At 34.5% G+C, this 17,587-nt stretch overlaps 1 protein-coding gene across 3 annotated transcripts in view; it reads left to right on the top strand.

The window, feature by feature from the left end:
• The window catches only part of LOC110029959 (DNA repair protein RadA), an 84,249-nt gene that overhangs the window by 65,526 nt on the left and 1,136 nt on the right, over window positions 1-17,587 (top strand). Inside the window, exons 11-14 of one of the 3 annotated variants that reach the window (XR_002294597.1) lie at window positions 1,895-1,972; window positions 5,183-5,327; window positions 6,861-6,899; window positions 12,902-12,950. Coding sequence is in view for 2 of the 3 variants with exons in the window: in XM_020732467.1 (XP_020588126.1) it covers window positions 1,895-1,972; window positions 6,861-6,899; window positions 12,902-12,984 (200 nt within the window). In the remaining variant the exon portion in view is untranslated. Of the gene's footprint in view, window positions 1-1,894; window positions 1,973-5,182; window positions 5,328-6,860; window positions 6,900-12,901; window positions 12,985-17,587 lie in introns of those variants that run through there. The other 2 variants (XM_020732467.1, XM_020732468.1) reach the window with 2 other exon arrangements.

The following is a 17,587-nucleotide window of genomic DNA, read 5'->3' on the forward strand; positions in this document are numbered from 1 at the left end:
AACGACATATTACACTACCAGATGTAGAAGAAGTCTGACTTGGATCTGCTCACAATCTGCTCACAATGGTTATTGGGGTTATTGGGAAAAAATCATTATGGAACAAAAACCATACTATTGCAAACACTGCAAGATGTTTGGACACCGCAAGAGAAATGTTTCATATTGCACCCACAGTTGAGAACCAATAGTCAAAAGTAGGAACACACTATTAGTGCACCAAATGTGTCTGAACGCGCTTCTAGCAAACCTGATGATCGCCAACCTGATGAGGGAATCACCACAAGACAGGAGTTGGTGTCTGCCCCTGAAATCTCTTCTCTTGACCATACTACAACAGATAATGTTCGATTTGAAAATCAGGATAGTCCCGCCCGCAGCTCCTATTCAGCATCAGGTGCAAAGGTAACAATTCACACTTCACATACACATACACTGGAACCTATTAACGACTATCTTTTGTCCTACTGCAGTTCTAACATAAAATCAGATCGAGGATCACATGAGTCAGTCTTCAAATGAAGAATGACAGGTTTATACTTCTCGGCGAAAGAAGGCTGGGGTCACACTCCAACTTGGAAACTTAATGGATGATACTTTAGTGTCTCCTGACGATGGCACGACTCTTCAAAGTTTGTTATCTGGTTCCGCTCTTAAAATTAGAGGAAGAGTCAGGAATAAACTGGCTTGTTTCTAGCTACTTGTTCTCTGCTTGTTTTAAATTTGTTTTATATTTTTATGAGTCTATCTGTATCTTTTTATTGGAGAATTACTGTACTTGTATCGTATGGGTATGGTGCATCTTTTGGGCTCTTTTCATTATATATATATATATATATATATATAATCAGATTCTTCTGTTCTTCTGGATTTCATCACCAGAAGACAAGAGCCTCCTTGGAATTTAATTATTTGCTTTAATAAGATTTGGCAATTCATCGTTTCCCATGACCTTCAGGTCATATGAAATTTTATATATAGGGGCGCCAGCGGATTGGTTAGCTAAATGTGGTTTTTTGGGTGTTTCTACTGATTTGGTGCCTCCCAGGGAGCTTAATATACTTTTAAGAGGAGTCATTTCAGATCTTCATCCTGATTTCGGCTTAAATTTCAGTGATTTCGGCTTATGGTTTTCTTTCATCCCTACGGTTTTCTGGTTTCATAAATGTGATGTAAACCTCTCATAATTTGCAATACCTCATTAAACAAGATAATATAATCCTAAAAGGAGTCATAAATGTGATGTAAACCTCAGGACTTTCCTAACTTCCAACACCTCATTTATAAAACTGATTAAGATAATTTCTTACGTTAAGTAGGATCCTAGTTGCTTGAGAGATTATTCTCATCTCATGTTTGAAATGAGTAAAGTGTCAAAATAGTTGAAATCACATTTATGATTCCTTTAGGATTATATTTTCTTGTTTTATTCACATATTTTATAAGTGGATAATTATCACGGAAATTGACGTGACTCAATTCACATATAATTATCATATTGTAGATCATAGTCAATGGAGAAATCTTTATTTTAAAGGCTATATAAATCAATTGGGATGTACATCCATTCATTATATTTTACTATATATGTATACAATACCCAACTATTTTCTATTTGTTTCAATACAACTAAAATATTTTAAATACATTAAAACTACCACACAATTATCCAATAGTTTTCTGTCTTTTTCAAGAAGGTAATCTAAAGTAGAGTGCTGCCACCGAAGTCGTCACGAAAGAGAGAATTATACACTATGTAAAATTTCAAATTTTGTGGTGTAGTTTCCAAGTTTATTTTGCGTTATCGGTTGGTTATTAATCGACCAGAGCCTATGAGTATATTTTGCATTATTTATTTATTATTTCTACAAATGCTTTTTTAAATATTTTGTAGGCATTATGCGTTTCTGGCTCAACTGTGGCGCGACATATCAATGGCATACAAGAGAGTCGGGCTGACATGATAATATCAGTAAGTCAACTCATTATCTTGATATAAATTATCTATTTCTTTTGAATCTCTTTTTATATTTACTTCATCATCTGTATATTTATCTTTTTGTTGTCATAACATGCATGCCTTTACTGAAGAACGTTATACCTCATACACTTGAAGCTTTTGGAATGTTAGCCTCAAATTTATTAGGGCTTGTTTGGGATCGATTTTGCTTTTTATTTGTGTTTGTTTTTTTCTTTTGCTTTTAAAATATATTTATTTTGTGTTTTTTTACCTGTTTTTTATTTTTTATTTCTAAAATAAATTAATATGTTTTTGAAAACACTCAAACTACCTCATAAGTGTTTTCTGTGTTTTTGAAAACAATTATATCTTAATCAAATAGCCGAACTTATTTTTTTCAAATAATAAAATAAGTAAAATAAATAAATAAATAATAATAAAACATTAAAAAAAAAAAAGTAATAGTGATCCCAAATGGCCCCCAAGCATTTGTGCAACATGTGATCCAGTAGAATAATTCTCTTGACACTATTTCCAGTAGAATAATCCAGTAGAATAATCCAATAGTAATTATACACTATTCTGTAATAGTGATCCCAAATGGCCCCCAAGCATTTGTGTAACATGTGATCCAGTAATGATCATGATGGAGTAGAATCACCTAGGAATTTTCTTGACTATGATTTTCACACGACTTTTTTGGTCTGGCCCGTTGCTTTATTAACATGGATGCACACTTTGTTAGCCAATTTACATGTGGCTTTGATCGTCTGTTTTTATTACCAAATGAAATTCATTTCATCCGTTGAACTAATTTTTTGCTGTTAGTTTTTTTCGAATGCCAATATAATCACTATTTTCAAATTCCAATCTAAAATATTTAAACTTTAACACTTTAAAATTTAGAATTTGTAATGATAATTTCACCTTTGTCAGCTTGCTATAGAACCACTTTTCAGGTCTTTTTTTAGCTTGAAGAACTTCTTTTGGCTAATTTCTATTTTGCTTTTTACGGGACCATTTGGTATCACTTTTTATTTTATTGTATTTTCTTTGTAATTTGATATCTTAAATATATATTATTTTTATTTTTATTGAATATCGTATAAGAGAGATGACAACTATTGAGTTAGTGATTATGACCAGTAGGGCGATGATTGTTGTTGGTAGGCTGGTTAGCAATCTATCATAGTGGTGATGGCAACTTCGTCGAAGTTGTGGTTGCCAACAACTAATAGTGGCTTTGGTAGGGTGAAGATGGTAGTTTGAAAATAATGAAATACCTAAAATTATCTTTTTTAAGTGTTTTTAAGAATAAGATTATTTTCAAAATAAAAATTAGCTACAGAGCATCAACCAAATATTTTGTTAAACAAAATTAAAATACTAAAAGTAGAAGTGTTGCCAAATGAACTCTTAGTTATTGGGTCCAGTTGATATATCTTTTGCAAGAAAAGTTATTTCAACTGTAAAATTTGTGCGCCAGAAGTAGTGGAACCTTTAAAATGATTGATCACTTCATTTTGATTTGTCCTGGAGCTTGTTTGTGTTGCTGACGTTAAGTGCAATGCTTGTTGTTTGTCATGTTTGTATATGTTTAGCAACAAAGTGAGTTTAGTTGTGATTTGGGCATGTTGAACTAGTTTTGTCTTGAGAGGGTGTTCACATTGACGTCCGTGGGAATACGTCTACAATCTATGTCGAAGCTCTTCACGTTGCTAAAAATTATGTGGAAATAGTGAAAAATATATAGAATTTTGAAAGGAGTGTATATATATATAGTGCTAGAAGGCACTGCCTTCGTGCTGGGCACAGTTCTTAAGAATCTCTCTCTCTCTCTCTCTCCATTGTTCTTACTATTGCAGTATTGCTATATCTCCCTCTAACTGCTACATTTAATTACTATCCCTCTCTATCTCTTTTATTCGCTTTCTAAATAACCATTGTTGATTAAGATTCAACTATCTCCTATGAACTGCTTAGTTTGAGGAGTTTAATAAGGAGGCCTTAAAGAAACCACTTCAAATTGGAAGGTTTTTAAACTTTGAACAAAAGTTTTCACATGCAGGGGGTTTTTATTAAAATTTGAGCAAATGTTGAATTTCAATATTTCAAATCCGTTGAGCTGAACATCACTACAATTATATTTTTTGGTGTACTTGTGAATTTTATTGTTTTTTTTTTTCCCCCATTTCACTCGAAGCTTGTGAGGTTCACATTTTACTTGGCCACATCATGAAGGTATATAAGTAGCCATATGCAAGATTAGATACCCATTTCTTTCCATGCTTAGATTTTTTCACGATCTTGGAAGAGCATCCTACTCATGACAAGGAGCGGTTGGCACTACATCAAAACATTATCATGTTTACCTTCTAGAGAATGAGGTTGTAGTACATTATGATCACATGCCAGATAAATATTGTAAACTCGGATTAAGCTATATGTAGTTCAACATGTGAAAGTAACTTGAACAATTTAATTTCTTTATCAAGTAAATGAAGGGTGTTAACCATGAAATGACAAACATGTTTTTTTTGCCTAAGCTTAATACTTTCGTGTTTAAAGAATATCACTCGAGTTAAAAATTTTTGCATAAAGATTATCTATAATATCTTAAGTTTCCCTTATTCATAGAGATACTTTTCCATTTGGAGAGGGCAATCCTTTAGAGTTTACTTAAAAAAGATAACCTTTTATTTTATGAAATGCATTTGTGCTTGCCAGACTTAGTAGATGAATTACAATCGATGTGTACACACATCTAAGGCGGCTGGACATTTTTGACCGGAGAAGACATTGCAAAACCTATAGTGCTATGTTTTACTGGCTAAATATGCAGCGGAATGCAAGTAAGCACATTAGGGGATGCATACTCTACTACACCTCCAAACATGATGACATAAGTTAGGATTATACATGTCATGCTCGTACTTCCTATCTCTATTGGATTTGTTCGGACTTTGCCTAGAACATTGACTACTTCTATGTGGTTGTGGATATATTTTCAAACGTGATTATTCTGATCCCTTGTAGAATAACAATCACTAACAATGATGCAACTAAATTCTTCTTTAAGTATGTATGGGCACATTTTGGATTATATAATTTCATTTTATCTAAACTTGATACTTAGTTCATTAATAACTTTTTGATGGTTTCATGAACCATGACGAATGCGAAACTGAAGTGGATGGCTATTGACCCATATGCAATCCACAGGTCTCCCAATGAAATGCAACGCGATGACGGAAGACATGCACAACTTCACAAGAAATTGGCTGAGAACATTTCAAATTTATCGCTCATTTCACCCAGCAAAGCATTTTCTTTGGGCTTCCAGGATAATCCATGGTTGAAATAAGGGGTAATGATAAAATCTTCAAAAATAGGATATATAAAATAAATAAATGAATAATGATGATATAAAAATATTTATGAAATAATTAAAAGTATTAAGATGCTCTCTCTTTTTATGTCTCATGAATAGCATGTATCCATATGCGGGCCATATCTCTTTTTCTTTATTTCATTTCATATAACAAACTTGAATCTCAGCACATACACATCACACACTTCTAACTTATCTCTTGCCGCCCACCACCCACCTTCTTTCTTCTTCTATATTTCATTTCGTCTAACAAACCTGATACTCAGCTCGTACACATCGCACACTCCTAATTGCTTGCATTAGGCATAGAACAACATCTTCACTCAGCATAATCTCATTTTCTTGGTTTGGAGCTAGGAGATGAACATGTCGCGATTGATGAGCAAAGGTTAACAAGCCATGTGATTGGAATGCAGCTTGTGATGATGAAGGTTGAGATGCATCAAAGGATGACGGCACAAAATATGATGATGAAGGCCGAAAACAACCTAAATGAGGCATGTGAAGAATAAGAAGAATCTAAGGCTTTGATATCATCTGAGCAAATTTTAGAGTGATGTATTGTTCTTACTTGAATCTAATGGCAATCGGTGATGTGATCTTATATATACATAGAGAAAAAATGAAATATACAGGGAAGGGAAACATATAACCTCAAACATAATTCTTTTGTTACCGAGGAATCATTTTTGGATTGGAGATTGCTGGATGGTTTTAATTCCAATATTAGACAACATGCAATTAATTTTTGTAATGAATGTTTAATACAATATTAGACAAGAAGCACGCTTTCCAACTAATAGATATGGGACAACCTAAGGCACTTTAGAGTTTGAAGTTGCCAAGTTTGGAACAAATACTGCTCATAGAAAAATGGGAATATTGCTGCATTGATCTGTTAAGATGTATGTATAAGTAGTTGGGTGCCTTTGAGTTCCCAACACAAGTTTGAAGTAGCAAAAAGGGGTACTACTGTGTGATCCAGTTCAGTATAAGATAATTGAGTCGAAATATATAATGTTAAGTAGTCATATGCATTAAAAAAATGCATGATAAATAGATGGCCAATTCGCCAATTCAACATATGATTTGATTTTGTCGTACCTAATCATCTTGCTATCTTTTTCCTCTCTGTAAGCAAGATTAATCATGTTGGTCTAGCTTATGCCAAACCGTAAGAAATAAATTATTATTAGCACCAGATGCATGATAATTTCTTTTTCTTAATATATGATACCATATTTTGCATATATTTATATATGCATTTATATTTTCTTGAGCTTGCATATTAGTGTACTGGAGGAAATTTATACCTCCATTTCTTTGCAAGTCCGTTTTAACATTGGAGTTTGTTTGTATAAAAACTTTTTCTTATGTGCATGTGAGACTTCTCTCCCCTTAAATTTTTAAAAGTGGAGAGTATCTTAATGCTAATTACTTTTGTATAACTTTAAATTTTACATGCGGCTGTTAAATGATCTTTCTAACTTCATTTTTTAACCTTCGAAGGTTCTTATCAAGCAGGCTGGTCTAAAGCTTCAAGATAATGTACGTATAATGAACTCACGCTTCTTTATTTGCATCGTCTGAAACCCCATTTTCATCATCTAATATGTAATTTCTAAGGAGAATTAATTGAAGGAAAATGCTCTCTTAATTACATTATTGTAGTTCATGATCACTTAGCATATGAAAGCTTATTTTATTTTTATTGTTTATTATGAGAAGCTTTTTTATGGTTACTATTGGGATTTCTATTGTTACATCTTTTTTATTCCAAATTGGTCATCAATAAAATTGACAATATAAGAAATTTCCTATAGAAGAGTAATGTTGAAGGTAGATGATACTTCTTGCTGCTCTGGAAGAACTTCCTTTGGCCCAAAAATTTGGTGTTTTTGGTTTCAATGATCTTTTTATAATAAATATCTTTCCTTTTTTAAAATGGATGTGGATCTGGACATCTATTCAAGTGGGGTCCAATTTGATTAATTCTTCTCCAAATGCCATTTGGATGTGTAAAGTCTCTCATGACTCTCATTTCATTAAGGATGTTAAAAGTTTTTCTCAATTTTTCTTGCGTTTTGTTTCTTGGTATATTAATAATGATGCAAAAACAAAACTTTGGAAAGATGGTTGGTTGTCTTTATAATTTGGTCTTTTGTTAAGCTTCATAGCAATCTTTTACGTGTTGGGTTGAAAATCTGATTGTTTGGTAGAATCTTTATTCTGCTCTCGTTGGTATCTCCACTAGAAAGTGATCATTCATTTTCATCTGGCTAATCATATTTCTACTTTATATTGAGCTGTACATATTAGGGCTGAGTATAAATATTGACTCTCAAAAGTGATTTCTCTTTTCCAATGGCCGTCTTTTAGTTAACTTTTGCTTATTCTTTCAATGCATGATAATATCATCACCTTTTATTTTATTTTTTTGTGACTTTTGAGCAATTTTAATTGCAAACACATGCACACACTGCATATGCAAGGCCTTGAACTCAAGACCTCTTGGTTGAAGCCTAAACTATCAACCAGCAAGCTAAAGTGGCTTGCATATGATATTATCACTTATTCTTATAATTGGGTATGGATGGTTTTTACCCCTTCAAAGATTGCTTTCTTTGAATGGATTATCTTCTTCATGTGTTTCCTACCAATATTATTCTTTTCTTATTAATTTCGGGATTTGTGCTGATTTTGTTTCGTGTAATTTTCTCTTGAAAGATGATTGCTGTCTGTTTTTAATTGTAAAATTCCATTCAACATTTGGAAGTACCTCGCCACCCAGTCCCCTCTTTTTCTTTTTCTTTTTTATTTTTTTTTTTTTGCTTTTTTTTGAGGTTACTAATGCTCATGTTCCCCTTGGCTTCTTTTTTTTGTTTTCTCGGAGAGTGATTTATGTTGTAGATAATGCTAAAGATTTTGGAGATATTCTCTTGCTCAGTCCTCACTAAAATATATTTAATGAAAGAGAATTCAGATGTTTTTTAAATGCCATGAAGGATCGCAATAATTTTGGTTCATCACTTCATCTCAAACAGACTCTTGGATCAAAATCAATCACGGGAACACAAAAGAAGGGCATGAAAATCTCTTGATGATTCTTTAGATTTGTTTAGATTAGTTGCACTTTCTTTCTCTGTTATAAGTCTCTCTTTTGTTTACATTTTAATTTGTAATTATCTTTGTTGTATCCTTTTATTTTATTTAATTTGAAAGGTTTCCCCAACTTTCCACTAAAAAAAATAAAGGTCCTCTATAGGTTTTCTCATAAACTGTGCCTCAAAAGTAGCTAATGTTATAAAATTAATTTTCTTTATCAACTATTATGCTTGAATTTCTAGTTACTATGAACATTAACCAAGATACTGTATAATGGAGTAAATATCCTTTGGTGGAAGATGATTTTCTAGCAACATATATAAATCATAATATAAACTAATGAATCTAATTTGAGGGTTTGATTGAAGATTTAATAGATTGGAATTCATACCGGATGTTAAACTTATGACCTAATTTTATTTAAGATGAGCCTCACCCTTCTCGCACACTAACATTAGTTACAAATAGGTAACGCAGGTTGAACTCTAGATGTCCAATGATGTGTGGACAATATTTCAAATTTTTTTAAATTATAGAAATACCAGTGTTTTGTGTATATTTGTAGTAAATTATACAATGAATGCATTTAGGTCTTTTGTCGCACCTAAGGAGAAAAAGTAGATTTTAAAAAAAAAACAAATTAAAAAAAACGAAATCTAACTAGGGAGTAAGTTATTTTGTTCATTGAAGTTGTTCCCATTTAGTTTGGTTTGTTTGCTTTTTTTTTTTTTTCCTTGGGTACGCTGAATGCGGTAAGCATTATTTGATTTTAGGGTTCAAAATTCATTGATTGCTCTATGTTACTGTGTTTATATTGGTCCCTTAGGCTTTGTTTGGTTCTTTGTTGTGTTATCATGTATTGATTGAGGATATTTGATGATAATACTTGAACATGAAGGATGAATTTTTCCCTTTATTTTAATGATGATAATTTGAAATGAGATGATATCGGAGTTGAAAGCCCAAGCCTAAAAAAAAAACATAACTATCATTTCTGAAATTTAATAGTGTTACAAACAAAACTCTTGGCAAATAACAACAAATATAAAAGACACCCTAGGCCTATGGCGGCGGACAATAGGTAGTGTGGATTGGTTGTGATGTTGCGTTAGTAGGACTGGGAATTAGAGGCTATGGATGGCTGGGAAGTTGTGGCTGTAGTGGAGGGTGGCTGTGGGGAGGTGACCGTAGGTTTGTGGGGAAGTTATGGGAGGATGGGGGAGGCAATTTGCGACTGTAGGAGGCAGCAAGATTGGGGATGCATGAGGTGGGGTGGATCCACAATGGAATCCTGTGAGGAGTAGTGGGTTATGGGAGGGAGACGATATTGGAAGAGCTAGGTTGGTTGCGGGAAGGGGCTGGTAGGAAGGGAGATACGGGTTCGAAAGATTGCAGGAGATTGCGGCTGGGTTTGACAGGAAAAAGACGGACTACCTAGTTGATGGGTTACGAAAGGGTGGAAAGGATATGGGCGCACAAGAAACGGCAACCTAGCTGTCCGTGGGAGGCTGCAGCTATTATGTCAGCAAACACACATAATAGCTAGAGCACCTTAGAACGTCGAGGATAACCGCACCTTGGAGCGAGATACAGTCAGAGCATCACTATTCCTCGGATAAACCCTAATTCAGCAAACAGAACTTGAAATAAACTCTAATGAGAAAACAGGACGTCGACGGTTGTCTAAACAGAACTTGAAATAAACTCACAACAATCTAACCCTAATTCAGCAAACACACATATTTATAATAGACATATAGGTGGGAAAATAGAAAAGAACGGGTTTTAAGCCAATTTCGAGCTGCGTATCTTTTTTCAGACATTCTCTGGTGTTTTTCAACAAGTTCCTGGTGAGTGAGAGAAGAGTTCGAGAGGAAGATTTTTTGGATCTCGACGTGTGTTGTTCACGTCAGATCGATGAAGGAAGATTGTGGAATATCCTGTAAGTTTCTACGTGTGAGCGTGGAGAAGAAACTTATGTGAGTTCTTTATAAAATTATCTGATTTTCATAGTGAATTTGTGGCAGTGTGGCTTTTGGGTTTTTTTCTCGTTTTAAGGTTTTTCCGCGTAAAATTTTGGTGTTCTTTTCAGATTTTTTCTTTATTTTGCTTTTTTACTTAAATTTCTTGTTCTGATTTTCTCGAATTTTGTGATCCTATTCGTGGTAGAGCTAGAAGGAGATTCTTTCTGAGTAGTTTCTCCCAACAAACGGATATCAGAGCTGGGTTCAATTCGAGTGGGAGCAATGGCCGAATAAGCAAGGTTCAAGATGGAGGAGTTCAATGGGACGAACTTCACTTTCTGGAAGATGCAGGTGGAGGATTTACTGTATCAGAAAAAATTGTACTTGTCACTACAAAGAATCACAAGGAGGCCTATGGAGCAATGGGAAGTGTTGGAAAAAAAGTTACCCGTTTTATCTGGTCGACATGGCTACATCGGCCTCAGGCGTTGTCACGCCACGAGGCCCAAATCGAGCAGATAGGGAACGAACTGGTGTGGCCGACCCTGAAGTTGGTGTGGTCACGCTACAAGACAGGTGTGGTCATGCTAGGCCCAACTAGACTGCACAACCCCCCACCCAATCCCCCAATGTTCAAGGGGTCTTACACTATGTTTGAACTTGGGAAATCCTATCCTAAGCGAAAATGACGTTCCAGACTCATACGCGTTATCCGCTTGATGTTTTGCCGACGAGGAAGCCTAATCACGGCCCAGTTTGCTTGTATCATGCCAAGCGAAATATGTCGGTCCGGTCGAAGTTGTCCGATGGACGTAATGTTGATCGGCCTTCGCCTTAGTGAAAATAAGACCCCCGGCAAAGCACACTTGACCATGTGTCGTAGGATCGAAATCAGATGTCTTGAGCCTTAGGAGGTTGCACGTGCGTGAAGCATACTCCCTGGCATTCAAGCGAGCGCCCTACCCTCCTGACATTGAAAGATGATGCCAACAGGCACCTTAAAAGTAGTTTTTGTTATTTAAAGAAGCTCTCCTCTAGAAGAAGATTATGGTAAGGCTCCGAGAGAGAAACCTTATCTTCTCTCTTTTTTATCCGACAAAATGGCGGTCAAAAAAGAAGATGCAGGAGAAGTGGAGAAAATGATGGAGAATAAGTAGAAGAAGAAGAAGATAAATGGAAGGAGAGCTTCCCAAATTCTCAAACTCTTCTCCAAGACTTGTCCTCAACTAGCACACCAGCTTCCTCAAGCTCTCCTCTCCACCCAAATCTCTAAATGACCTCCTCTTCCCCAAATGGCTGGCTCCTCAGTTATCTCCAGCAAAAGGGGTTTATCCCATGGTTAACGGGGAAGAAATGAACCCTTACCCATATGGGAACATCCCAGGAGAGCACAGGTGCCAAAAATGGCCTAGGATCAGTTCGTGGCCAATTTCTTGAGGCCAGACAACGTATCACGAGAAAAACAGGGACCACCTCGCGAAATGTGTTACGAAGGTGTGGCTACACCGTGGTTATGACATGGTCACGTTGTCTTATAAGTGTCACGAACGGGCTAGTGGTGCGGCCATGACGGAAGGGTGGCGTAATTACGCCACCTACTTTGTCTGGTCAGCTTGGCTACGCTGGCCTCGGGTGTCTCACCACGAGCCCTGATCAAGCAGATAGGGAAGGACTTAGCGTGGTCATGCCCGAAATTGGTGTGGTAATGCTACAAGACAGGCGTGGCCAAACCCAATTTAGGTGTGGTCATGTCGGGCCTAGCTGGACTGGCCCGCTGTTCGAGGCTTACGCCAAGTTCGACCTGGGAAAACCTTTCATAGGAAAAAATGATGTTTTCGGCTCATCTGTGTTATCTGCTTCGCAATCCAGGGTCATCTGAACGACGTTTTGCCTACGAGCAAGCCTAATTATGACCCAGTTTGCTTGTATCGTGTCAAGCGAAATCAGTCGGTGCAGTCGAAGCCTTCGACCGGACCGACAGTCATAAAGTTGATCGGCCTTCGCCTTAGTGAATATCAGACATTGGCAAAGTACGCTTGACCATGTGTCGTAGGATCAAAATCAGATGTCTTGTGCCTTGGGAGGTTGTGCGTGTGTGAAGCATACTCCCAGGTAACTCAAGCGGACACCTTACGCTCCTGACATCGAAAGATGATGCCAACAAGCACTTTAAAAGTACTTTTGGTAATTCAAAGAGGAAATCGTTTCCAAATGGAGCTATAGCATTCATCATATACACAAGCACCACCACGCACGCGCGCACTCTCTCCATAAATTTACCCACACATGTGCATGCATTCATACATTCTGGATTCTACATGTAGCATCCATTTGCATGTACATGCTAAAGGAAAAAAGAATATATACTAATTGTTTCTTCTTTGTTTAAGTTTGCAACTGCTAAGCTTTCTGTCAGTTTTGTATGGTGTATTCTATCACAATCTAATTGTGGAATGTTCTGATTTTTTTCTGTTTTGGCAGGCAATTTTTCTGAATGTTGTTAGTGGTTTTAAGCTGACAGAAACTGCAGGAGATCTTGCAATAGCAGCAGCCATATGTAGCAGGTTTATACTTAATTTTCCATCTAGAAATTTTGAATTGGGACTTTTATTTCAAATAATCTTGAATAATATCACACAAATTTTTCCGTCGCACCTTAGAATACTTGTCATGAACTTGATTCAGAACAACTTGGAAGAAAGTATACTTAATCCATAAGATTGGTAAATGATCCCGTGAAAAGCATTCTTGGATTATAGTCAACATATCTTCTATGAGCTTATATCCAACAATATAACGCTCTATGAGAATAAAAAATAGTGGATAGTTGCTGCTTGGCATCTTGATTGAGATGGTATATGAACTTGTTTGAGGAAGAGCAACAAGTCATGGTGGTCGACATTGATATGATATCCTTAAAATGTGATTGAAATTTTTACGAGGCATTCGAGCGAAACTGTTGGAAGGTTGATATGGAGTTGAGTTAGAGTGCGTATGGCCCGACTTGAAAAAAATTCAATACCAAATCACCTTGAACTTAACTTGAAATCGAAATCATTTTGAGTCCAGATCAAGTTGAACTTAACTCCAAATCAAAATGATTCTGAGTTGAGCAGGCTCGACTTGAAATGAGTCAATTCTAAGTTAGATTTAGAATCAGTTTTGATTTGATTCACAATCAAATTTTAATTAATTATATATTGATGTTGGGCTGTTGATGGTATAAGGTTTCTTATGCAACTTAAAATGGCATGCAAGTTTGAAACAATAAATTAAAAAAAAATCTTAACACATATGTTTTCTGCCCATGGGTTTAGCAAAACCTTATCATTTTTCATGTAAGAACAACAAGCATGCATTGTTCACTTCAAAAGACAATTTACCATGCACCAAAAATTGGAATTCTACATGAACTTTAATTACAGACGTAAAATTTCTGCAATGATTAAGTTTTTCCTTAAATAATGGAAAACTCAACAAGTATTTTTCTTAATAAAATTTTAATTACACATATAAAACTAACGACTAACTATTTAAAAGAATAGTGAGAATGGAAATCACTTTAAATAACAAGCATCATATTGGTACAAGGAGTTTTACCACCTCAGAAGTTGTCGCCTGCCATTTTGAATCACTAAAAAAATTACATATGCAACAACCAAACAAGAAGAGAGAAAATTTGAAGTTTTATTTCAATATTTAACGTTCATTATCGTTTTAGATGTCACAAGGGTTCTATTAGATAAAATTCAAAGAAGAATATTCCCACAATTGGTAAAAACAAGATTCAATTCACCAAATTTAAATTCCATCAATTGAAAAATCTTCCATAAACCTATTATTAAATGATTTTAAAGAACTAGAAAAATAAGATTTCTATTTCTGTAACTAGAGAAGCAACGAAAGGGATGGCATTGATGGAGGTGTGCGGTTGTAGTGTAGGGATAAAGTGGCAGGCTAGGAAGGAAATGCATTAGATCAATTGTAATAGGAAATCAATGCAATAGATTAGTCGGGCAACTGGGTAGTGGTAATTTTGAAGCCGGTTACATAACAAAGGCATTGAAACATAGAGGCGGGAATGAAACTCCCAAGAAATAATAGGGAAATAGGCACAATAGACAAGGGCTATATCGTTATGTAACTAAGAAGTAGCAATGGGAATCCCAAAGTGAAATTAATAAGAAAATTGGGAACAACTATAGCATGAATGCTGCAACCACTCCAAATGCAATTGCATGCTGAGTAAAATCTTTTTCCCTAAAATCTTGCATATTATAATTAATATGATTTATTGAACCAATTTATTATTATCTTATGTCACGACCCAGTCCAGGGGCTTGAAATTTCTAAGGCGGGAACAAATGATTGGGTGGTGAAATTTAACATTTTTTATTCTTATTTCTATTACTAACAGTTTACAATCCAAATAGAAATTGAAAGGCATTAAAAAAAATTAATTAATTAATAGATAATAAGTTTATCTTTTCGCTTGTTGACCTCACTTTCTATATACATTATCTCTTGTGGCACTCATCTTCCATTCAATAGCTTAAACCTAACATTTGTTAAAACAACATAATGAGTTATCAAAGATAATCCAATGGAGTATTTATATTTCTAAATTATAGTAACTCAATGAAAAGGATACAATATATATATATATATATATAACCAGAAAGAAGATTATATATATATATGTTGGTCTTTTCTATCTCTTTATAGGAAAATCATGCAGTAATCTAAATATTGTATTCATGACATTTGCTCATAGAAATATCTACAATTTTTTATGCATTAACTTTAATTCTATTTTTCAAGCTTTAATCTTTAGCTTTAGTATATTTCATACTCTTAATTTTCCATCCGTCTTAGGAGCATTATTTTAACACAACCTAACACACTCTTAGTCGTTGCTTATCTGTCGACACAGCTGTTCGCAAAACATGTGTACTATTGTCTGAGGTAAAAATGTACCTACTCACCCTTGGTTGATACTCTCCCTTCGGCACAGCGGTTAGTAGTATAAATTTCACAATTATTTTAAGTGGTAAGCTGCCTACTCACCTCTGATTAATACTCTCCCATCAACACAATAATTAGTGATCTAAATTTTATAATGTTCGATGTGGCAAAAGAACTCATTTTTCATGAGCAACTCATATTCTGCTCGTTAAGTAGCCCGTGTTCGAATCATTCGTTTAGTAAACGAGTCGAACATGAAAAAATTTTTAATCTCAAATTATAATGAGCCAAACAAGAGCAACCCTTTGTTCGATCGTGTTCGGCTAGTTTTTAATCGAAATAAAGAAATTATATATTTTATTTATATAATAATATATTATATATGTTTATATATAAGTTTAAATTATAACAGCTCATGTGGTTATGTGGTTCAACGTCTTCCATTCTAATAAATTTAAGCAAGCCAATTTCGAGTCGAATACAAGTCGAATACGAACAAGAATATATAAATTAAGTGAAATTCGATTGCACTGTTCTCGAGCAATTTCGAACACAAACCAATTTCGAACAAGCCAAACATTCTTAGGGTGGCTCGTTTATAACTTTATTGACGTCTCTTGCTAGTATCATAATGGGGTGAACTCTTAGCATGCACATACAAGTATTCATGTATATACATTTTTTTTCATACATGCATTAATTTCTTATAAGACATTTATTATTGATCTACTGATGAATAAATATAATATTAATATAATCTAAAAATCATGTACTAAATTAATGTTATTGTATAAAAAATAAAACTATTTTGCCACTATTTATGAATAAATGTATACATTCATGTATCATGTCGATTAATATGAAGCATTCTTTGCAGTTTAATTTCATTGATATGGAGCATAAACGAGAAAACTGAAACTAGGTATAGCTTCAAAAGAAATATTACCTGGAACCTCCCCTTTTTGTACTTCTTAAATTATAATTCCTCCAATGGAACATCTATAATATTGAAAATATTAATTTTAATAAATTATATCTTATTATTTAGTTAGGCTTTCGTTAATTATTGTTCAACTTCTAATTTCATCATTTTAATTAGGATTTCAATCCTTCAATTTTAAGTTTAATCATTGCAATTAATACTGATATTAAATAATATAAATTTTAAAAAAAATTACTTTAGGAAATAAAATCCTAACCATCCTTAACTATCATCAACTCTTCTCTCTTTCTAAACCAAATATTATTCTACCTCTGATTTCTGTCATTTATTCATAAAACGGTGATCATTACGATTCACATAAATGTGATAAATACCAAAATAAGAATTAAACCTTTACATTACCTCATTTAACCATTTCTCTATTACACAAAAACTGATCTCGATCTCTCTCAATCTTTTCATTTGCTTGCTTGACAAATTTAATCTCTATTTTTAATTTATAAATTTTAATATTAGCTTAATGACATTTTTTTATTAAAACAATTTATTTAATTAAAAACATAAAACCCATAAAAGAAAACCCTTACCTTCTTAAAGTCTTGGTTTTGCTCGGCCTTCCCCTTAGTATGCACGATGCTCTCTTCCCTTACAACAGATCCTAATCTTCTTCGCTCACGCACGTATGCGACATTGCCTCGATGCCAATTCCACTATTTCACACACACGATGCCTCTACTTTCCTTCTTCCTCGGCACAATAGCTCCGTCTTATCTTCTTCTTGCCTTTCGTGTTGTGTCGCCCCTCCTCCCGCAAGCATCCACACTCATTTTTTGTGCTCACCTCGACTGTGGTCGCACACGTGACCCCCTCATACTCTACGTTCACAGAGTACACTACCTGCACAACTTCTTTATTCGTCTGCTTCTCCTCCTACTCTCTCTCTCTCTATTAATAAATGTATAAGAATAGTGTAGTATGTATGTATGTATATAAGAATAGTGTAGTATGTATGTGAATGCCCTGTATATTTTGTCATGGGACTAAGCGGATATTATTTCTTAGGTTCTTGTAAAGTTATTTCTGTGTTATCATGCCATTTTGTTTCTCAATGTAGTTCATGGACTCTGAACTCTAATACTAAATTTTTACATATTTGCAATAGGATTAATTTTTTGTTCTTCCATAATATCCTTATATTTTCCGAAGTCTCGATTGTGTTGGTACACTTCATAGATTCATCCGGTTTTTGTTTTACCTTA

Source organism: Phalaenopsis equestris, unplaced genomic scaffold (assembly GCF_001263595.1).
Source record: "Phalaenopsis equestris unplaced genomic scaffold, ASM126359v1 Scaffold000617, whole genome shotgun sequence".
NCBI classification, from domain to species: Eukaryota; Viridiplantae; Streptophyta; class Magnoliopsida; order Asparagales; family Orchidaceae; genus Phalaenopsis; species Phalaenopsis equestris.